Below are 22173 nucleotides of genomic sequence, written 5' to 3' on the forward strand. Positions count from 1 at the left end.
ATTCATGTGAGCATAAGTAATATAATTTTAATTCATGCCATTCGATTCGCAGAAATATAATGCATTTAATTCCACATACCGAGCTCCGCAAAAACAAAGCGCCCTAACGAAATTGGTTGATTTATAATAGATTTCCGAAGAACGTCATTCAATTATTAGACGTAGGGCAAAAATATTGAATCTTAAAGTAAAAACTATAAATTGTACGTATTAATCAGGTTTATTTTTGGCTTAATATTCAATCAATTAAGGTAGGTGTATTACTATTATTTATTTATTTATTTGGATTTGCAACAAGAATAACATAATACAAGCATACTTACATGTGTAGCATTATAGTACGTTAAATGAAACGTCTAAATTTCTACAGCTGTAGTGAGCTGTCTACCTCTTGACTGCCGCTGTCAGCCATTGGTCTAATGTTGGAAAATATTATTCTTGCGCTGAAATAAAACTTCTAGATTACCAATTTTATATGTTTTAAGCTTAAGTAAATCACAATGCTTGCACAGTGCAGCTTCTGTAAATAAATTATCGCTTTAATGTGAGGAAAATGCTATAAGCAGTGTGTTTTAATAAAGTTTTACTTGTTGTGTAAACTACTGAGTTTCAAATGGAGTATACGGAGCAGAATCTAGCATATGCGGTGTCGGTTTTTTATAACGGAGAACAGAATGAAAGGGCGAAGGCCCACGCCTGGCTTACAGCAGCGCAAAGGGTCCCTGAAGCTTGGAATTTCGTGTGGGAATTACTTCAACCAAGCAAGGTAATGTCGGTGCATTTCATTTTGGAAAACTAGATAATTATACGTTACATAGGCGTGCTATTAAAAAAAAGATAAAATATTATTCCTTTATTACTGTGATTGTTAGAATAATTACCAATTCATAGAAGTAATAATTACTTTGCAGTATCAGTTCTAAACACACTGTTATCAGAATTAACATACACTTTATTGTGTCATAATAATGTGGTATTTTCAAACCCTTGCTGAATACTGAATGTGGAGGTGTGCCTGTAATGACAGTGGTCATTATGGTGTCTGTGGCAGATTATAAATAAATACAAGCTTTATAACCAAATTTTACCAATGTTGTGCAGATATTGCTAGTGCTAATCTCAATGTTTAAAAATTATGCATCACATTTGATGCAACAGACTCCAAAACCTTAAATTATAGGATAGTTTGCTAAGCTTAATTTTTGTGCACTTTACTGTGTTATCTTCGGTGATACAAAGTTTGCCAGGTCAGATAGATGTATCATAAATTACAAAATATATATCCCAATATAATTAGTTACACATTAGGAAAAAGAATTACTATCCACATACTTTCTTATACCAACACCAACAAATTAACAATATAACAAGTTGATAATGTATGGATTACATAGTTATGTTTTTTTTTAGGGCACAGAAGTACAATTTTATGCTGCGACAACATTACATACAAAAATCCTGCGATGCTGGAATGAGGTGCCACCAGAGAGCTATGATGAACTGAAAGACAAGATACTACAAGCTGTGTTTACTTATTCAAAAGGACCCAAGATTGTTACTAATAGATTATGTATTAGTGTAAGTGGTTTAGTTTGATTATTCAAAGGCATGAAATTCTGTAAATAAATAAATGATTCAAAAAGGAGACTCAAAATGACTCCAGTGTCTTAACTCTTTAAGACTCATTAATAAATCACAAGTAGTTTATTTTTTCGTGGTATAAACATGAAATGAAAATCTTTAATGCCCAAATAATTCCACATATCTGAATTGTACTTGATTTTGAGATTTGACTCTTAATAATATTGTATAATTTTAGCTTGCAGCATTTATCCTACAACAAGGCACTGTGGATTTGGCAACTATATTAAGACCATTATCAAATGTAGAAAATACAACACTGTTGTTAGAAGTACTAACTGTGATACCGGAAGAAGTAAGTATATTATTCAAGAGGCATTTCTTTTAGTTCTACTACTTTTAGCCAAACATAGTCTTGTTTTATTGTGTTTTTAATAAATTTTATTCAATTTATCCTCAGCAGCTTTGCTGATAGTAGGCTTTACTATAAGATACTATTTCAAATAGAAATTAAACTACATGATCTTCAAATACTCTATTACTTGTCTCAGTAAGACACAATTAATCACTCTAGAATTCGTAAACACGCAAGTTTGAAAACAAGCATGAAAGTCGTTGCTGTATAAATGAAAGTTATTGAAAGATTACTTCGCGCATTTCGTGTTTTTAATATTGCGTGCATGTTTTCCACGGAAAAGTTGAAACTGATTAATAATTTCGTTTATTGCATTGTTATTAACAGTACAACAGCATGACGATGGGGTCAGCACTCCGTGTCAAGAACCGCATAGCACTCCAGCAGGCTTGTCCAGCGGTTTTGGATGACATGCTTCGATGTTTACAAACGGTATACAAGTAAGTCACATGACAAATCTAGTCACTGATAGCATATTTTTGAAAAAGCGTAAATTTTTTGTGTCAGCCTATATTCATCCCACTACCGGGCACAGGCCTCTTCCCGTTTAAGGTTTTGAACATTAATAACCACGCTAGTTTACTGCGGATCGGCGATTACAATATTTGGCGTCTTTGCTGCCTAAGGTTAATTAAGAACGTACATATAACTGAGAAAAAGTTGCATTGCATTTGCTTGTTTTGGGACCGAACCTACAACTCGATACAAATGCCCGCATAGAACTGCAAAGCACAATCACGACATGATAATTGTAATAATTTGTAACTACAGTAGAACGCCGACAAAAAACTAATCAAATACTGTGAGTATATTACTCATTTTTGTTTTATTGTATCAAGTAAGAACTCGCTGGAGTCCCGGTATTTCAACCGTTATGGTTTAAACTTTAAAGCTAGAGTCAAGACACTTCATATTTTGTGTCCATCAAATGTGTGACAGTTCGTTTTTCTTTATTACCTGTGTATGTCCGTTTTTCGAATTAACCCCTATTGATTCGTATAATCGGCGTTTTACTATACTGTGGTTTTGTTGTACAGTACGGAGTACACGAAAGAGCCTCCGTCGGAGGCGGTAGTCCAGTCGTGGGTGACGGCGGCGACGTGCGCGTGCAGCTGGCTGACGCTGGGCGGCGAGGACGCGGCCGAGCACGCGGCCGGCGCGCTCCCGGACCGCATGCCGCTGTGTCGCGCGCTGCTCGCCGTCGTGCAGCTGCTCTATACGTGAGCTGTTACTATTACATCTATTTATTACATTTTACCTATATACTAATACTCTCTGCCAATGTCACAAAGCTGGACAAAAGAAATTTTTGTTGTCCAGTTGGAACTCGGCAGTGAGCGACAGTCCGCTGGACGCGTGCGAGGCGTGCCTGTCGGCGGTCCGCGCGGCGGGCGGCACGGCGGCGGCCGCGCGACACCCCGCCGCCGCCGCGCAGCTGCTGGCCGACCTGGCCGCGCTCGCCGCGCCGCTCATGGCCAGAGATAATGTGCCTAATTCTATCAACGAGGTACGATATGTGTTAGAACAATGTTCCACTGTACTAAATAGTATATGTATAGTTACGTGTTTTTTAAAAACAAATTACATACCTAATTGAAACAAGTACTTTCGCTCAATAACTAAAACGATCTTTTCCTTAGTCTTTTTGCATGTGACTTGAATGTTTGTGAAACCTAAGTAGTGAATTTCCCATGAAAAAAAAACAGCAATTTTGGACTCAATTTTTAATGTAGACTACATTTAATATCATTATAGTCTTGTCAACTCTGATATCTAAGACCTGAACTTACTTTACTTAATTGTCCTTTTTTTTACAACGACAAGGCTACTTTTTGATACTTCTTATCCCACCTATTAACATTACGACAGTAACTGTTACTAGGTATTATATCAAGCTTTCGACTATCTACTTTACGTGTTAATATTATATTCCGTGGTTCAGGAGCTGATATCAGCGCTGATCACATGCTGCGTGGCGCTGGGCGAGTGCCACGCGCACACGCTGGTGCGCGCCGCCGAGAGCGCGGAGGGCGCGCCCGCCCGCCAGCTCATAGAGCTGCTGCTGGCCGCGCAGGCCGCGCCCGGACACTACCCCATACACGAGACACGCTCCAACCTCGCCTTCGGGTTCTGGTATACGTTGCAGGTGAGAGGACAACTCATTAAAAAAAAAAGGCCATAAGTACTACAAACTTGCCACTGCAGTGGGATGATAGTGACGTTTCTGATTCATTTGTAAGAGGAGATGATTTGCACAGTAACGTGGAAAAGGATATTAAAAAGGTGGAAAAGGTAATTTTGATAAGATTTCTCTCATATTACGCAGCATAGAACTTGAATATTAAAAAAAAGTAGCGTTTAATTAATGTGCTGGTCTTTGGACGAAAAATTTTGGACAATTTTTATTTGCTAGTTAACCTAAACCTGTAGCTAATACAAAATATTGTAACAAAAGTTTTGGTTAACTTTTTTTCACTTGCTAAATAGACTTTTCAATATAATATACCTTATTGCTTGGACTTAGAGTGTAATATCGTTAGGACGAAGTACTGAACGTGATGGACCGGACGCACGACATCCACCCGGTGTGGCGGCAGGTGTTCTCGCGGCTGCTCACGGCGCTAGTCACCAAGTCTGAAGCGCCAGCGGACCACGCCCTCTCCCGGGACGATCTCGAACTGCTACGCTGTTACCGCCAGGACATCGCTGATACTGTGGTCAGTAAAATACAAACTGGATTCTTGAAAATATAATGAATACTGATCGGTCAAAATAAAAATTGACAGAAATAACCCATTTTTACAACCTTGTATGTTTGCTATGCATAAAAATACGTAGACTTAAAAAAATACTTATTGCAAAGGGAATCGGGGGCACATCGCGCCATTGGCTAGTGTCAGTTTCTTTTCTAGTCATAGCCGTGTTGACCTATATCACTCGATTATCCGACCAAGCTTCTATAGATCTTTGATATTATGTTAACACAGATGTACTGCTACGGTATCCTCGGCGAGTGGTGTTGGACGACAGTAGAAGCTGCCTTCAGTGCAGCGACTACGGAGTGCGGGCGCGAAGCCGCACTGCACGTGTTCGCGGCGCTCGCGGACGCTGCGCCTGCGCAGAGGGATCCGCCCGCGCTACTATCGCTCTTACAACACGCTCTCACTGTGGCACACTCATCAACTAATAAAAGGATGCTGAACACAGCGCTTGATTGCCTTGGTAAGCTGTGTATTTTAGAAAAGTAATTTACAGAAAAAGGGGCTAGAAGCTTTTTTGCAATTTTCAATTGCGCTAAGCCTTTTTAACGAAAAGTCACGCACACGTATTTAATAAATAAACGATCGGATTTCAGTTGTATATTTGAAGCGGTAATATTTATTATTGTTGTACTTTGATTTTACTAACCGACACACCTATATTTCTTACCTGTTTTATGTACTTACTCCAATAATGTTTAGTTGAGCAATATTGATAGTGTGATCCTGGTTCAGGTGGCTACGCGTCATGGGTGAGCACGTCAGGCCAGAGCGGCGAGCTGGGCCGCGCGTGCGTGCGGGCGGCGGGCGCGGCGCTCCCGCGCTGCCCCGCGGCCGCCGCGCTGGCGCTGCGCAAGCTGGCCGCCGACTGCAGCGCGCCCGCCGCCGCGCTCGCGCCAGACATCGTGCAGGCCGCGCAGGTAACCACACACACACATGTACCAGAGCGGCGAGCTGGGCCGCGCGTGCGTGCGGGCGGCGGGCGCGGCGCTCCCGCGCTGCCCCGCGGCCGCCGCGCTGGCGCTGCGCAAGCTGGCCGCCGACTGCAGCGCGCCCGCCGCCGCGCTCGCGCCAGACATCGTGCAGGCCGCGCAGGTAACCACACACACATGTACCAGAGCGGCGAGCTGGGCCGCGCGTGCCACACACACATGTACTACAACAATATTGATTCATTGATTGTAATCTAGCAATCAAGGAGTTCTTGGCTAAGCCATAACCGCAAAAGTGAATCGATCACAGGTTAAGCTACGCTTGACGCGGTTGATCCGTAGATGGGTGACTGTGGTTCGGAAGGCACGTAAAATTGTGGGTCCCGGCTGTTATTCCTACATCTTTGACAGTCGTTACAGGTAGTCAGAAACTTGAAAAGTCTGACAACCTGTCTAAATCATCAGGTATCGTGTTGCCCAGGGAAGTGGGTTGAGGAAGTCAGATAGGCCGTCGTTCCTTGTAAAACACTGGCACTTAGCTAAATCCGGTTAGACTGGAAACCAACCCAAACATAGTTGGGATAAGGCTAAGCCAATGATGATAGATTGAAAAAAAACACGATTTGAAATGCTGGTTGTCCTGTCACAAGCATGAAAACTGGGTATAAAAAGTGTGAACAGCTTTTTAGTATCTCAGTTAGATATTCAAAACATATTAGACACGTATTTTTGCATTAAGAAAAACATTTTAAAGTTTAGAAGGCTTGTACCGAAACGAATTGTAAAATTAATACACAATCCTGACGTCACGCGTAACTTCCATTCAATGTAGCTTTAAGAAATATGTATGTATCCATAATTATCCAATTAACTGAGAGACTGGTTTTTGACAAGGCAACCACAAGGCAGGAGACTGTAAGGCCATGTCAAGTTATCTTAAACTTATTGCAACTGTACGCAGAAGCTTTAGACTTCTAATTATCAATAACGTGAATTATGTTGTGGCTCTAATGAATGTGTGTCATACAGAGCAGCGCGGGCCGGTCAGACGCGTGGGTGCGGCGGCAGCTGGTGGCGGCGGCGGGCGCGGCGCTGGCGGCCGCTGAGCTGGACGCCGCCGCGCCGCTGCTGCAGGGGCTGGCGCAGACGCTGCGGGACGAGCTGGCTGAACAGGTACACATGACCTTCGTATAAGCTTATACTGCTGTCCTACAGCAGAATAAGGATCTCTCTTCTCTTCTTCCATTTATATCGAAAAAGGAACCTAGTTCTTTCCGCCTTTTTTTAGGAGATTTTCTTTGCCTTCACCTGTCTCATCTATAATCAATTCTAGTATAATACCCAAAACTGTTACCCTTTTCCCGGTTTTGCATGCGCTGTAATTTTGCATGCATATGTATACTGCACGACGATAAATATTATTGTTACATGGACTCCATGACTAGCTCCATGACATGGAGCTAATCTGAAGCTGGAATGGTATAGTTTGAGCTCATTTTATCCGTCTAGATGAGAACTAATCTAGTTTTTTTTCATTTGGTCACAAAACAAGAAAAAAACATTATTTTAAACATCTCGGTCACCTATAGGCGACCAGCGAGCGTCGTGTGGGCGCGGGTGCAGCCGGCGCAGTGGGCGCGGCGTCGTGTGCGGCGGCCCTGCTGGGCGCGCTGGCGCCGCGCGCGCCGCTGGCCGCCGCACTGTTCACCACACTAGCGCCCGCACTACCGCCCTATGCGGCAGACCCGGCGCTCGTAGAGGTACGTGTACAATACATACGTATTTAATTTGCTCCGCTGTTTCTTTTCCACAGCTATAACACTAATGCGGCGAATCGCGGGTGATACGAGGTGTGTGTTAGCAGACAAGACGTTTTTTTGTGACGTTTAAAAAGTGCTGCTCGGTAAAAATTCTATTTTGTATAAATGAATTTTGATTTCACTGCTCTATAAACTCTCTGAACTAAAAATAACGTAGACGTGCACGTGTGCGCAAACAAAGGGATTTATCGTAACTGTTCGTTACAAGTCAAATAGTTACACATCAGACCCCTCATTAAATGTTTTTGTATGTACAACAGCCAATGTTCCACATACTGAAGCAAACGGTGTCGTCTCTGATCGACGACTGCATGGCGCTAGTGGCGGACATCGGACAGCTGATCGTTGCTGGCTTCAACACTTACCCCTGCGCGTCTGGCCTGGACGTCGTTAAACTGGTAACTTTGATATACAAATAGTCTATTTTTAACCGACTTCAAAAAAAGGAGGAGGTTCTCAATTCGACTGTATTTTTTTATGTTTGTTACCTCGTAACTTGCGATTGGGTGAACCGATTTACATGATTCTTTTTTTATTTGAAAGCTTGTGCTTCCCGTGTGGTCCCATTATCACTATTTCAATATCTGATGATGGGATCTTGTAGAAATCGGGGAAACTCTTCAATAAATAACAGCAGATTAACCGCAATTGTTGCTATAGCATATCTAAGCATTGTTTACGCCATCACACAACATATTATCACGCCTGTACTCACTACAAAGGTTATAAAAACTATTTCGAAAAAAAATAATGTTCAAGGGCCCTTACAAAGTTTTACAAAAAACGCAATACTGAAACTAATTTGAAGTCGGTTTTTTTTTTGTGAAAATTGTTTTTATAATATTAAGTATAGAAACGGATTATGTCAATATGTTGTTTGAACGTTACAAGGATGTAAAAAGAATACTACCTTTTTATAGCCGGAAAGATGTTCTTTTAAATTATAGCACAAAGCCGAAATTTGCAGAAAAGCAATATGTTAGGCGACTAATATTTTTCAACTAATCACTTGAAATCTTTTACCGATTTGACAACAGCCCGGTTAACTTATCTTGGTTTTAGATGTTTTGTATCTATATATATTATAGTTCCTTATTTGGCCTGTAGGTGGTGCTAGCTCTGGGTAGCGAGTGGGCGGGCGCCCGCGCGTTACTACGAGCGAGTACTGGCGCTAGTCTACGAGCCCTAGCCCCGGATCCGTCCGCCCGCCCGGACCTTACTGAAGGACTGTTCACACTGCTGCAGGCCATTACCAAGAAGAAGCCACACTTTGTCGACTGGCTTGATGATATCTTGGCAGACCTTGTGGACTTAGGTAACTATTTATGATTTATATTATAAATATGTCTATGCCAATGTTTTGTTCATGTTTTCCGTGTTTATTTCCACAATGCGTACGGCACAGCTATTATGAAGAGATAGATTTGTTGGGAAAGATTAGGCAAAATTGTTACCCCCGATTACGCCACATACGTTTTACCGTAAAACGAATAATTAAGTTGTTGTAAAATACCAGACAAAGTAATAATCTTATTTCTTTAGACAACTTTTAAATTCAAATAATTAATTGATTAATTAGACGTTTTTAAGTTTTCATGATATCACAATTTTTTGTTTTAAGTTAGTAACCTACAGTGGTGAAAGAAAAATGTATGTGGCAGTTTTGTACAACAAACTTAAAAAATAGCTTGATTAATGGTTATTTTGGAAAGCTACAATACTTGTGCATTTTCATTAAAAAAATACAAAATTTGATGCCGATAATGGGCGCCGGGCCTTAGACATCAACCGCCAGTAGCCAGTCGGGTCGTGTCTGTCTTTGAGCAGGGCCCCGATTCTGCTATTTATAACAGCCGATAAATGAATGGCAGTTGGATTTTTGGACGTTCATTGATATACTCTCCATTCTTGGGGACTTGGTCATACTCCGTAAATCTGTAAGATTTTGCTGAACATATATTGTGTTGTATTGATGGGTAGTGACCCCAGCTATCACCCCCTGCAGTATGTCGTGCTATTTACTGGACACCCTGTAGATCGATTTAGTCCGTACATAGGAGGAACTTCTCAACAATGATGTTTTAGTTAAGTGTCCAGTTGTAATATGTGTGTGCTTGTGTTACCAGCATGTAACTGCGTGCGCATGTGGGAGGCGGGCGGCGCGCGCGCGGCGTGCGGCTGGCTGGGCGCGCTGGCGGCGCAGCGCCCGCCCGCGCTGCAGCCGCGCGCGCCCGCGCTCACCGCCGCCGCGCTCGCCTGCATCGGTAAATGATTAACCCATACTTCTAATTGGGGACAAAATAACTCCAAATATAATCTCTTAACTTTTTTTGGTATGGCGGGGAATCATCATGGTCACCCTCCCTCCCTCGGGAGAAGGAATGGGTAGTATCAGACTCTTACTGACTAAGTGCTGTTACTGACACGATAAGATTGCAACACGTCCCGGCCGTGGAGATCCGCCGGCCGTTGAATGAGGCCGGCGCGGTGGCAGCTCGCTTTCACGTTTGTGTGTGGAGGCCGACGTGTAAAGTGCGTCGGCTTCCTCGCCTCATACTGGAGTCGCACCAAGCACAACCAAAGTGCGACCTCCCGTCGTGGGTATGTTTGAGCTGACGATATGCACTCCCGTGTCTAAAAACCTTTGTTACGACGGCGTGGTTGCGCTCGTGCTTGGCTCGTCGCGCCCCACCCGATATCCTATTATTGAAGGCGCGCTTGCATCCTCTTCCTCGCACGCCCCGCCGCTTTTGGGACATGACAACCTCACAGGAGTGCACCAAAAAAAATATTGTTTGTCTCATTAGATCAAACATACATGAATATCGAGTGAAATTAACATCATTCGTTGAAAAAGAAAGCCATATCTATTTAAGAAGAGAAAGAGAGAAAGATAATTTTTGAAAATTGTCCGAGTATAATTGTCGGATGTGTGTGCAGGCGGCGCGACGCCCCGCAACCAGATCGAGCCGCTGGCGGAGCTGCTGCTGGCGCTGAACCGCGCGGCGTGGCGCGAGGCGGAGCTGGCGGGCTGGCTGCGCGCCGCGCTGGCCGCGCCCGGCTTCCCCACGCACCACGCCACAGACCCGCACAAACATAAATTCATCGCCGCCGTCGTCAAGTACGTATTATTTTTTATTTTTTTATATAATGTAATATTCCACAACTTTCTTACACAACGCCATCTAGTCTCAAACTAGGCAGAGCTTGTATTATGAGTACAACTGTTAAACATACTTTTATATTTCTAAATACATACATGATGAATAACACCCAGACACAGAACAAATGATCGTGCTCATCTCACAAACATTTGTCCTGGGGGAGAATCGATCTCACGACCTCCGCTGTAGCAGTCAGGGTCACTTACCACTAGACCAACAGGTCTGTGAAAAGTCTTTGCTAAAGGCTTCTTCACTTCAAACTATGATAAAGTTCAATATTAATTAAAAAATTACCACACTACGGAATTAAATATTTGTTTGATTTAACAAATATTAAAATCACATGCACATAGTCTCACCCAAACGTCCAACAAACACTCGTTGATCTCAAAAGAAATTGGACTATGGGTCAAGCCATTCAAAACAAAAAATGTCGACTTAAAAGCCTTCTATTCCGTCCTATAATGGCTTACGGACTCCCTACGCAACACATTACAAAATGGCCATTATAGTACATAACGATTCTAAAGGATTCTCTAAAAGAGATTCATCAATATAGTAATAATTGTAAATAAGCGTATGTTGCATATATAATAAGCGTATTAAGTGTATGTACATTATAAGCGTATGTTTTCCCACTGCTAGGCAACGGCCACCCTTTCATCTTTTCATTATCCCTTTCTAGGGCAAAAGTTTTCCAAACATTCCTGAAGGAGTCGAGCTTATATACTTTTACAATGGACTTTTGTAAATTGTAAGAACTTATATTAGTTCTACTTTTCTGTTTAGGGAGAAAAGCAGTAAGCGTCGGTTATTAGAGACGGTTCAAGAGTTCTCTTTGGTGTGCCGCGGGCTCGTCGACACAGAGTACGCGCGGCAGACGCTCGCATCGAAGCAGCTAGTGGCGTGAATACTCCGACCCAAACAACACATGTACATAGTTTTAGTGATGTGCCAGATCGATAAAATATCCGCTGACAGGGATAAACATATGGATTTTTCATATTATTATCTTCACCCGCAATCGATCTAATTGCATAACATTGAAAGGTTAAACCACGTTACATTAGGACCACATCACTTTTTACTTGATGTGTCAAATTTGTAAATAAAAAGTTCACTTTGAAATTTAAAAATAATTACATGGCAGAGAAATTTAAGAAAAAAATCAGATCTTCGTTCTAGAATATTGGCGGATACAGAACTCATCCGGCACATCACTAATAGTTTTAACGTTCTCTCAACCTCGACCCTTCTATTAGGACTTACCTATTAGACGTGTAAGATAGTTACGCTCAAATAACTTAGTTATATTCTCTTCGCTTATTAATTCCGAACATATATTGAAATCAACTTGACATCAGAGAGTATGAATAGTGTATTTTAATGAATTGTATAATAATATTAAACGATGGTGATATCATAGTGTATATATCCGTAACGATGTCGTTATAGTGATCTAAAATATTTAAATAAAACATGACAAATTATTTTTTTGGTTTATTACTCTACACATGTAATATGATGAAGAACACTGCAAGATAATATTCAATCTTATTCAAATGATATATAGTTGAAAGGTATAAGAAAAGTATGGGCGGCACAACAACTTCCTAAAAACGAAACTCTGATTCCCGATCTTATTGTAAAGATGATTTGGTTATAAATAAAGTGATGTTGGTCGGTGTAGACAGTTGTTGTGCCTACCACGCTTAAGATTACTGCTGTATTTACATTCTAAAGTATACTAGAAATGCTTTATAACAATGATTTATAAATATCAAACCTACTAGCTGATGAGATGAGTCATGAGCCCTAATCTACACACTTATAATACTATGGTTACCAGACATAATTTTAATGAAAGGCGGACTTATACTTCAGCCGGTCATTTTCTTGAGTAACCTATTTCATTACAGTAACATGTTGATTTGAACTTCAATAAACGACTTATGTAAATTGAATAATATATATTTAGGTAACTTGGAATACTCAGTACCATAGATGAAGCTAAATATGACCAGCTAATGGTGGACATCCGGCAACCGTGACGTTTAGCATAATTGTATACTAACTGCATAGTTATTCGAAAAATGAGCATTCTATATCTACGCATATATGAATATAATAAGTCGGTAAAGAATGTATGTATGTACTAAGACACTATTGAGAAAAAAAACCACCACAAAGCAAGTGATTGTGTTGGTACATTCACTGTTCCTTTTTGCGGAAGCTTACAAATCCTTAATACTAAAAGTTTTACGAACGGTGTAAAGTAAATCTACTGCCATACAAAATTCAATCGACAACTGAAAATAATTTAACATAAATAAATAATATCAGCCAACACTAGGAGGCGTTCCATGATTAACTTTTCGCGATCGCGATATCAGAACAAAAACAAAACTAACACAATATAAATCCAGCCAAATTTATCAGGCATCAACCATCTTTCGCAATCTCAGAGATAAAAAATATAACAACTAATAAAACTATTTTACGATAGCCCCGAAAGAAAAACTTAAAAGTAAATGATTAAAGCCTAAATTAATATTCGCACAATTGCACAGACAAAATAAAAATGATAGATTACAATGCAACATAAAGTAGTGTACAGCATGCACTTTAATTTTTGTTTATTTTATGAGAGTGCGCGATATCTATCTTTTTTATTCGGTCCGTGACTTCTTCAAAGTAAAGAGAATCACAGTTTATTCGGAATCATCTTTCGAATCCTGCAAGTTGGCATTTTGGTTTTTGCTAATCTCGACATCGAAGTCTAAGAACTTGTCGGGTTCGCAATGACGGTTCTTGAAGCGAAGGAAGTTGAGTGCCTGGTCGAGCGTCAGGTGGAAGCAGTCCTGGCGGCTCACGTTGAGTGACGAGCTCTCGAGGTCGCTGTGTGTCGCTCGGGAGTACTTCAGACTTCTTGCGTTATGCTGTCCTTGTACAAGCACCTGTAATTAAATCGTTGAATAATTTGAATCACTATTATAATATACTCAGAATAGAGAAGATTTTCTTGAAAAATATAGAAATGACACTGTATATACCTCGTAAGTGTAATTCTTGGCCCTGCGCTTGGGACCGATGAAGGCGACGTAGACGATGACGCCCCACGTGCGGATGTCTACGTCGACACGCAGGTGAAAGTACTCGTCCAGCGCCATGATGACCCAGTTGTCATGCTGCTCCGTGTTCACTTTCATGGAAAACTTGTGTTTCCTGCCAATTTTCAGTATTGGCAGATGTTTGCACTGAAATAAATAATCGAAGAAACGTTATATTTGCTTTTTATTGGAATATTATTACTTTCTATCCGAGTCTGGATGTCTTTGTGCATGTCACGAGAATGTTTGTAAACCGCTCACCAAGATTTATATTGCTATCCGACTTAAAGCGTGGTCTAGGTTAAGCAGCATAGGGAGTTGTTAGGGGGGAAGTGTGGTGGTGTGTTGGTGTGGTGGCGTGGGGCCTGACCTGGAAGTGGAGCGCGAGCTCGTGGTGCTGCAGCGCGGGGTGGCGCGCGCAGGGCGGCGCGGGGCAGTGGTAGCGGCGCGCGGCGCAGCTGGCCTCGTGCGGGCCGCGCCGCCGCAGCCGCACCTCGCGCCCGCAGCCGTGCCGGCACGGGTAGCGCAGCATCTCCGCCACCTGCACTCACCAAACAACCGTAGCTATCAAATCATAAAAAAACTACTTTTTTATTAGCTGACAGGCTAAATACAATTTTACATTTTATAGCAAGTCGTCAGCCTTATTGTTTTAAGTTTTTAATGGGTAACTCACCCCTTCCATGGCCCTGTTCCTGACGGAGGAGAACGTGGTCCGGCAGACGGGGCAGGAGGCGAGGCGCGCGCGGCAGCGGCTGCAGACCAGGTGGCCGCGCCGGCACTGCGAGATGGGCGGCTCCATCCACTCAAGGCACACCGGGCACTCCAGCAGCCGCAGCAGACTCTTTTATACACATACCCGATCATATCAACTTCGAAAACATCACCCATATCATTTCCCATGAGCAAAAAACAAAAATAACTTTGTGTAGTACATGGGTAAAATTTGTTGGAGGTTAAAGTAGGAGAAAATATCACTCATATAGTGATCTAACATACCAGAGCTCTGGTATGATAGATCAATACCACAGCTGCACAGGTATCAAAAAGTTGTGTATTGGAATTAAGAAATAGTAGATAATTTGTGACGAGAAACATGAGTGTTCAATAGCACGGAGTTAGTTAACATTTTATATAAATATCGACTGCATGTATTTGGGTATTTACATAAATGACATATAAAAACAATCGCAGTGCGTACGTTGCGCAACGCGATAAAATCGAAACTAACGAACCTCACCCAAACACACGGAGAATCTTTCAAAATATTTTCTTTTCTTTAAAAAACGACTCCCGTACTAAGGCATTTAAACCTTGTATCGCGGGGGTTTTACAAACATTCAAGTCACATGCACAAAGACATCCAGACTCAGAACAAGCATTGTGGATAACACAAACGTTTTTCATACGCGGGGATCGAACCCGCGACACGTCGCGCACCGTGGGTTCGGCGTAGTGACCGCGCAGTCAAAATCACAATCTGCATTCGCTTAGGTACTTAAAAAAGGAAACAATCATATGATAGAGAATCTTAATCAGACAGCTTTATTTCAGTGCCAGTTAGACAAAAACTCAAAAAGTTGTTTATCTTTTTAAGTACCTTTCTAAAGAAATGAATTACATATATTATTATAATTATTAATAAAAAGCTACAACTAACCTGATTAAATTCGTGCACCGAGTACGGTTCTGCGGTTTCATCATTACCTGAAAAGTTAGCAATTCATTAGTACTTACTAATAAATCAGTGAATGGAATATGTTTTATTCATTATATATTGGTATCTTACTATCTCTCTTTCGCTTCAGCGACGGCGGTCTTGGAGTTTCCGCGGCCTCTTCAGGATTTGGAGTAGCCTAGAAATACAATAAGCAGTAGGTACTCGTTCTGTTTATCCAGTGTATACTTTCATCGTCTTTATAAAATTTTTTACTTGTTTCAAACAACATAATACAAATCGCAATTTATCTGCAATTATACATAACGTTTTTTTACGTATTCATGTGTCGGAAAAACGTGATCAGACCGGTTTTTATTTCAAACATGCCAAACTGAAAAAACTTTATTTAAGAAAGTAAAGTTGATTCTCAAAGTTGGGCTTCTCGACAATAAATGGTAAGGGGGAGCTGGTTCTATTTTCGGAATAGGCAAATAATTCTTTAATGAAGCCCTTCAGTTGCTTGTTGAGAAATTGAAATAAAGCGTGACTGCGGTTCTCTAAACTGTGTTGTGGACATTGCACAATAAACTTTTTTTTCATTAGTCATTCAGAAGCCATTTGAACTCTTAGAGCCATATCTATACTAATATTATTAAGAGGAAACCTTTGTATGTTTGTATTGAATAGGCTCAAAAACTACTGGACCGATTTCAAAATTTATTTTACTTAGACGGATTCTTCCGAATCTGTATAGGCTATATTTTATCCTGGTAAATAGATAGAGCTATAATAAATGTCGTCGGCCATATAACATAATAACTCATATATACATGCAATAATGTCGAGCACAAAACTACCTTCCCTAGGTTTAAAATAAGTCATGAGTACATACTGCATTGACAGTGGTTATATTGACGTCGGCAGTATCCGGCTCGGCGTCAGCATTCGGAGCAGCGTCGGTCTCTTCGGCCACATCCACTTCCACAATCTCTTCTTCAAGCGAGATGCCCCCAGCAGATGTATTAGGGGTCGTTCCTATAAACAATGAAGCTATGAATACAACATTATGTATCATGTCGAAAATAAGCTTATTTTTAGCCGTTATTAGTACTGTGAAAACGAAATGCAGAAAAAAAAATGTTTTTGGTGTTTTGCAGTCAGCTACCAATGTAGTGTGGCCCGGCCTTATTACATACGAAACTAAAAATCGAATTTATTAGACGATGTTTTTTAGTGGTTTCAGTTTACCAACAAAACGCTTGGTATTTTTTCTACTCAAACTTTGTTGTGTTCCACAGAGTTACACTTACTTCTAATTTGCGAGTCTCGCGACATGTTCTCCTACTATGTACTATGTTTGAAAGATATTTTATAACAGTAAACAGGTTATATATGCAGCCCGTAAAAGCCCTGTTGATTACAAAATAGGAGAAAATTTACAATAATAAATATTATTTAATTCTCATTGCCCTTCTAAATACAACATCGATCGTTAAAAAATTATATAACCTTCAGCATTCTCGTCGTCAGCGTTATTTTCATCACTATGATCAGCAACGGGAGCTGACTGTTGTCCTGCTTCTACGTCTGTACAAACAATCAATATAACATACATTATATATACATTGACGTCATGAGAAGTTTAAAAATGAGTGTTATCAATGGCAAAAAAGCATTACTAATAAAATTAGTACTATTAGGTACAAGTGTTAATTACTATAATACGAAGAAGAGCCGGAAATGCACGATCGAATACGACACTAGCGCCTTGAGACAAGATGCGATGCCTAATGGAGTCAGAATTAAGGACGTCTATACTTAGGGTAAGTAAAACAGCATGCTTTCCGGACTAATGATTAGCGACAAAAATAACTACTTATTAACATAGCATGTTTTAAACGTAGCTTATATGTTATATATCAAAAATAGCTTAGCATAGTATGTCGTACCGTCATCAGATTGGTCAACATTCACGTAATGATGATCCGGAAGTGTCTGAGTGGTGTCCAGAGACCCGTTTTGCCGCTGCTGTATAGAGCGGAACTGGATGCCGCTCGATGACGGCTGCGGATCTTCCACGCTCAAGACTTCATTGACGTCAGAAACACTCGTACTGGGAGAAACCTCAGGCTCTTCAAAAAAACCATCTAAAATAATCATATAAATTCATTTTATTCTGTAACTTCTTTTCTTAAACGAAAATAAAACAGTTGATTTTACTAAGTCCTCCATTTCTAAATTGGAGAAACCATATGATATTAAGATTCTTCTAGAATTATTGTTTGTGTATTGTTGTTTTTTTCTCCTCATGTTATTGATTTCGATTTAAGTATATTCAACTTTTAATGGCTTTGTAAGTGTACATTTTATGCAGGTCTATTTTCAAAACAAATTTCTTTAATTACTACATTTGATAGATATGCAAATTCTGGCGATTTGAGTGGGTTCTGGCGGTATCGTCATGTGTCGTGTGGGTTATGCGGCTCCCAAATAAATGGTTGAGCTGCATGGGCCGATCGGGGCATGCGTGCCGCATGACGCCGCAGGCCTGCTCAAATCGATCTGGCTCTTTCTTCCAAAGGCCAGTCCAAAAAAGACGCTGCATTAATTTACTCATTGTGAAAAATTACATTGTCTGGACTTTAAAAGAGGCGATGACCCCTAAGTTCTGTTGAGTGTGTGGGTTCCTGGCTACCCTGAGTTTCTTCTCAGGGTAGCCAGCAAGGAAATGTCGACTCCAGCTAGCTTAAAAAAATTACATGTAAAAGTAATGAAGTTTATCCTAATTGCAGAATAAATTATTTCATTTCATGACTTAACAGTAGACTTGAGTCGATAAAGAGCAGTATAATTTAAGTTTAAGGTACTGTTGGTTATTTCAATACTGGTAATTGATTATTTATGGAGGGTTGGTTTTCTCAACTTCATGTAACTTACTATGGTGTCTGGAACGCATATACTGCGTGAGAGGTAGCCGGTGCAGATTAGACCGCGATGAGTTATTCCGCCTTGTCTGATCACCAAAATGCGATCCAAATAAAGTGCGCGAACTTGCACCCGCAGACAAGCCTAGTTAGGAATAAATTTTCTCTTAAGACAACATGTGAAATTTTATTATAGTACCCTCACTTTCATTTAACATTGATTATACTACAAAACAGTTACATTAACTTAAGCTTTAGCAAAAATTATTTACATCGTGCGACTAAATTGTACAAAATAATATGTTTCGAAAAATAACTTAATACTCACGGCGAGCGGGGTTCAGATAGTGGTTAGGTTTATGTGCAAAGTTTTGCAGACTGCGGGTTAACTTCTTGAAAGCGAGGATGCGTTGTATGTCTGCGGTCGCGGCCGGATGTTCGGCAATAGCGGGTCGAGTCTCGCGGCAACTGGAGGACCGCAGTTGTGGTGCCGACCGTGGGAGATTTGGATCGGTGTACCTTGCACAGTATAAGATCAAAGACACATTGATTAAAAACCTACAAATATTTATGATTCCTTAAATCAGGTATAATCAATCAATATTTTGTCTATATCCACATCAAAACTTTATTGTAAATTAAAGTCAAGATCAGCTTTACCGAGAAGATGCAGGGGGTGATGTTCTTCCTGTGTTGATGATGGACCAAAACAGAGTTCTATCCAGTTTGTTCTGCTGCTTTCTTGCTACAGTAGGTGATACCTGACCACCTAAATGAAATAAATAAGTTTTATTTTTAATTTTGCTCCTTACTCACTGCATACACATTAATGGCAAAGTTTAACCGCATAGTTACAAAAACTTTACTACCGGTAATTATAGTAGATAGAGTTATATTGATACATACCACCATTGAGACTATGATGTCCACCGTTCATTTCAGCTGTATTGTTATTATTTCTACTGCTCGGTCGAGACTCTGAAGATTGCCTTCGTACTGAATTTGCAGCATTCGCCTCTTGGGCTGGTTGTATATTGGTATTATCTTCATCGTCTAAAAACGAAATTAAAACCTTAAGTGACCCTAACTCGCACAGTATAGGTGTTTGACAACAAGGGAAGTTTAATGACTAGTACACCAATGCACTTCCATTGTCATTTATACTTGGTACCAATTGGCCCGTGTCAATCCCTGTGTCGTAGGTTTTTCAGAAATATGAAGTCACAGGCACAAAGACACCCACGCGGGGTCGAACTCGTCGACGCGTCGTGCACTGTCGGTTTTGCTTGATGACCTAAATCGCATGCGATTGAACAACGTCAAGATTAAGCGGCGCAGGTGTCCTTGACCCACGTGACTCCGATCATGGAATTCAATCCGAGACTTTGGACGAAATTTAGTGCCTCTCGATTTCCAGTCATGTTCTACTGCCCAACATTACCTGTGCGTCATGTTGGGCAACCACTCACTCAAGGTACCAAATTGTGTGTAGACTGTTGATTGAATGATGGACAAATAGGAGATAGCCACACAAAGATTAATGTTTGATTAGAAAACAAACTGAAATGTCCGACAAATTGTTAGGTAGAAGAAAACCTATTATAATTAACTGACATTTTTAATTATTATCATTCACTTGTAGTTACAATCTCCGTTATTATAATGTATCTGCTTTTATAAAAACATTGCCATCCTTTAATTAAGTATAACCAAATCAATATATTTTGATTTCAAATGAGGTGGGTCCTTAAATTGACTGTGTTCATTTTAGAAAAAAGTCTATCTTCCACCTTGAATAAATTAATTTTGGTTTTATTTTATATAGTGACACACACGCCACACAAATAAATGATTTTACCAAACCTCAACTCATTGGTTGCCATAACTCCACTGTCTCATAGGTGGCTGTGACCTTTTTAACTGATAGACATACTTATATACTTCTAAATACAAAATAATATAGATGATTTACACCCAGACAACTAAATGTCAATCTAAATCATTAATTCTTGGAGAGAACTTACAAATAGCTTGAATTCACTACTTAATTATTGTGGTATTGCAATATGCGTTATATATAATTTGTGTTTCACTTAGCCTGCACAATTATGATATTAAAGTCGACAAACAAGAACAGTAAGAAAATATAGTTGTTGCCCTAGAATACCTAGAATGACCTAGATGTTGTTTATAGCCTCAAAAACTATATCCTTCTTTAACAAAGTCAGATAATGGTAGCCTATGTATTAATCCACATCAAATTTTATCAAAATTGGCATAGCTGTTTGGGTGTGAATAGGTAACATATATACACACATCCACACACATACAAAGTTACTCACTTACTATCGCATTTATAATATTATTGTGTGTATAAACAAAATACAGAAAGGGCTAACAGCTGTTCAGTAAAGTCACAAAAAAAAATGTTTGAAAAATTAATTAATCACCACAAAAGCTGCTGCATAAAACCGACGTCAAAATATTCAAACTCGGTAAATCATCATCGGCCCAGCCTTTTCCCAACTTTGTTAGGGTTGGCTACCAATCCAGCCGGTACCAGCTGAGTACCAGTGTTTTACAAGGAGCGACTGCTTATCTGACCTCCTCAACCCAGTTACCTGGGCAACACGACACCCCTTGGTTAGACTGGCTGTCCGACTTTTCCAAGCTTCTGACTACCTGTAACGACTGTCAAAGATGTAGGAATAACAGCCGGGCCCACAATTTTACGTGCCTTCCGAAACACGGAGGAACTCGCTTTGACAAAGATGGTCACCCATCTACGGACCAACCGCATCAAGCATAGCTTAACCTGTGGTCGAATCACTTATGCGGTTGTAGCTTAGCCACGAGCTCCTCTCGGTAAATAATACGGATTATTAAAAAAAATAAAAGCAGTAGAATACTAAAGGTAGATACTTTTCATCTTTAACAATTAAAATCATTCGTATAATTAATAATTCAAATTCATTAAAAATAACTCAGATTATTATTTTTACAAATTGTGTAAATACCCACTTGGGTATGTACAGGTGATAAAACGCAGTAACAAAGAAATAGCGATACGGATAACAAACAACGCTCAAAACATAATAATCTCTTCGTAAAACATTTTTAAAACGCAAAATTCTTTAATATATAGTGTGATTTAATAAAATTTATCCATCTATTTCGATTTATTAATAAATGAAGGTCTTTGAGTAGCCTGTGTGTGGTAACGACATGTTTGTTTTCGCACCTGAACTCCACGGGTATTCCGAAATCCCCAGCGTCTTCTTTAGACTTTCTTTTTTGTTATTACTCATTATGAAATTTACTATTTAAAAGCATACGCCCATAATATTATTTTACTTTTCACAAAGTAAAACATCCAACACGAAACAACACCATTGACATTTATTAAATGTTCATTTGGTTTGACATTTACGTACTGCATTGATTTCGTTTCCTTTTTACTGAAATAGCAAAGGAACTAACAAACTTATGAGAGTGAAATTTATTTTTAGTTGCCTTAATAGGAAACATATTTGTATAGTCCTACTGATTTATATTATAAGATTTAACCAGATTATTAGACAGATTTCCAAAAAATATTAAATTAGTATTTTTCATTTCATCACATCATTTAAAACATAATGATAAGTGACGTCACACGAGATTTTATTATTTATTTACGAGATAAAAGAAACGTTTTTCGAAATCTGTCTGACAATCTCGTATTTTTAGTCAAATACTCTATTCACCCCTGATAAAATATTTAAATATTGAATACCTCGGCCACTCTAAATACATAAATGAATTTAAG

General features: G+C 39.9%; 2 protein-coding genes across 4 annotated transcripts; one reads left to right on the forward strand and one right to left on the reverse strand.

Annotated features, from left to right (window-relative positions):
* The first annotated feature begins 10 nt into the window (after nucleotides 1-10).
* On the forward strand, nucleotides 11-12161 carry LOC113495047 (importin-13). Its single transcript, XM_026873624.1, has 17 exons — nucleotides 11-766; nucleotides 1411-1578; nucleotides 1820-1936; nucleotides 2324-2436; nucleotides 3034-3216; nucleotides 3317-3503; nucleotides 3939-4142; nucleotides 4537-4713; nucleotides 4984-5218; nucleotides 5491-5675; nucleotides 6717-6860; nucleotides 7277-7447; nucleotides 7768-7905; nucleotides 8615-8822; nucleotides 9634-9771; nucleotides 10448-10628; nucleotides 11461-12161. Exons 1-17 carry the CDS (start codon nucleotides 614-616, stop codon nucleotides 11579-11581), a joined length of 2823 nt encoding a protein of 940 aa, XP_026729425.1. The 5' UTR covers nucleotides 11-613; the 3' UTR covers nucleotides 11582-12161.
* Nucleotides 12159-21804, reverse strand: LOC113495044. Of its 3 annotated transcripts, XM_026873620.1 has the most exons (14): nucleotides 21607-21804; nucleotides 19272-19418; nucleotides 19026-19134; nucleotides 18694-18884; nucleotides 18379-18510; nucleotides 17391-17588; nucleotides 16951-17028; nucleotides 16334-16476; nucleotides 15571-15637; nucleotides 15442-15488; nucleotides 14458-14625; nucleotides 14152-14322; nucleotides 13725-13928; nucleotides 12159-13628 (listed from the first exon to the last, which is right to left on the reverse strand). In XM_026873620.1, exons 1-14 carry the CDS (start codon nucleotides 21671-21673, stop codon nucleotides 13383-13385), a joined length of 1968 nt encoding a protein of 655 aa, XP_026729421.1. In that variant the 5' UTR covers nucleotides 21674-21804; the 3' UTR covers nucleotides 12159-13382. The 3 variants fall into 3 exon arrangements, with proteins under 3 accessions (XP_026729421.1, XP_026729422.1, XP_026729423.1); XM_026873621.1 differs by lacking the exon at nucleotides 16951-17028; XM_026873622.1 differs by lacking the exons at nucleotides 14152-14322; nucleotides 14458-14625 and having other exon boundaries at nucleotides 21607-21803.
* Between the last annotated feature and the right edge of the window lie 369 nt (nucleotides 21805-22173).

This window comes from Trichoplusia ni, chromosome 6 (assembly GCF_003590095.1).
Source record: "Trichoplusia ni isolate ovarian cell line Hi5 chromosome 6, tn1, whole genome shotgun sequence".
Lineage (NCBI taxonomy): Eukaryota > Metazoa > Arthropoda > Insecta > Lepidoptera > Noctuidae > Trichoplusia > Trichoplusia ni.

Excerpts from the sequence above, each read along its gene's own strand:
- LOC113495047 (XM_026873624.1), top strand. The coding sequence starts at position 614 with ATGGAGTATACGGAGCAGAATCTAGCATATGCGGTGTCGGTTTTTTAT. Across the intron at positions 6,861-7,276 it reads GGGACGAGCTGGCTGAACAG|GCGACCAGCGAGCGTCGTGT; the intron begins GTACACATGACC and ends GGTCACCTATAG. Across the intron at positions 7,448-7,767 it reads CAGACCCGGCGCTCGTAGAG|CCAATGTTCCACATACTGAA; the intron begins GTACGTGTACAA and ends TATGTACAACAG.
- LOC113495044 (XM_026873620.1), bottom strand. The coding sequence starts at position 21,673 with ATGAGTAATAACAAAAAAGAAAGTCTAAAGAAGACGCTGGGGATTTCG. Across the intron at positions 19,419-21,606 it reads GGAATACCCGTGGAGTTCAG|ACGATGAAGATAATACCAAT; the intron begins GTGCGAAAACAA and ends TTTCGTTTTTAG. Across the intron at positions 19,135-19,271 it reads ACATCATAGTCTCAATGGTG|GTGGTCAGGTATCACCTACT; the intron begins GTATGTATCAAT and ends TATTTCATTTAG.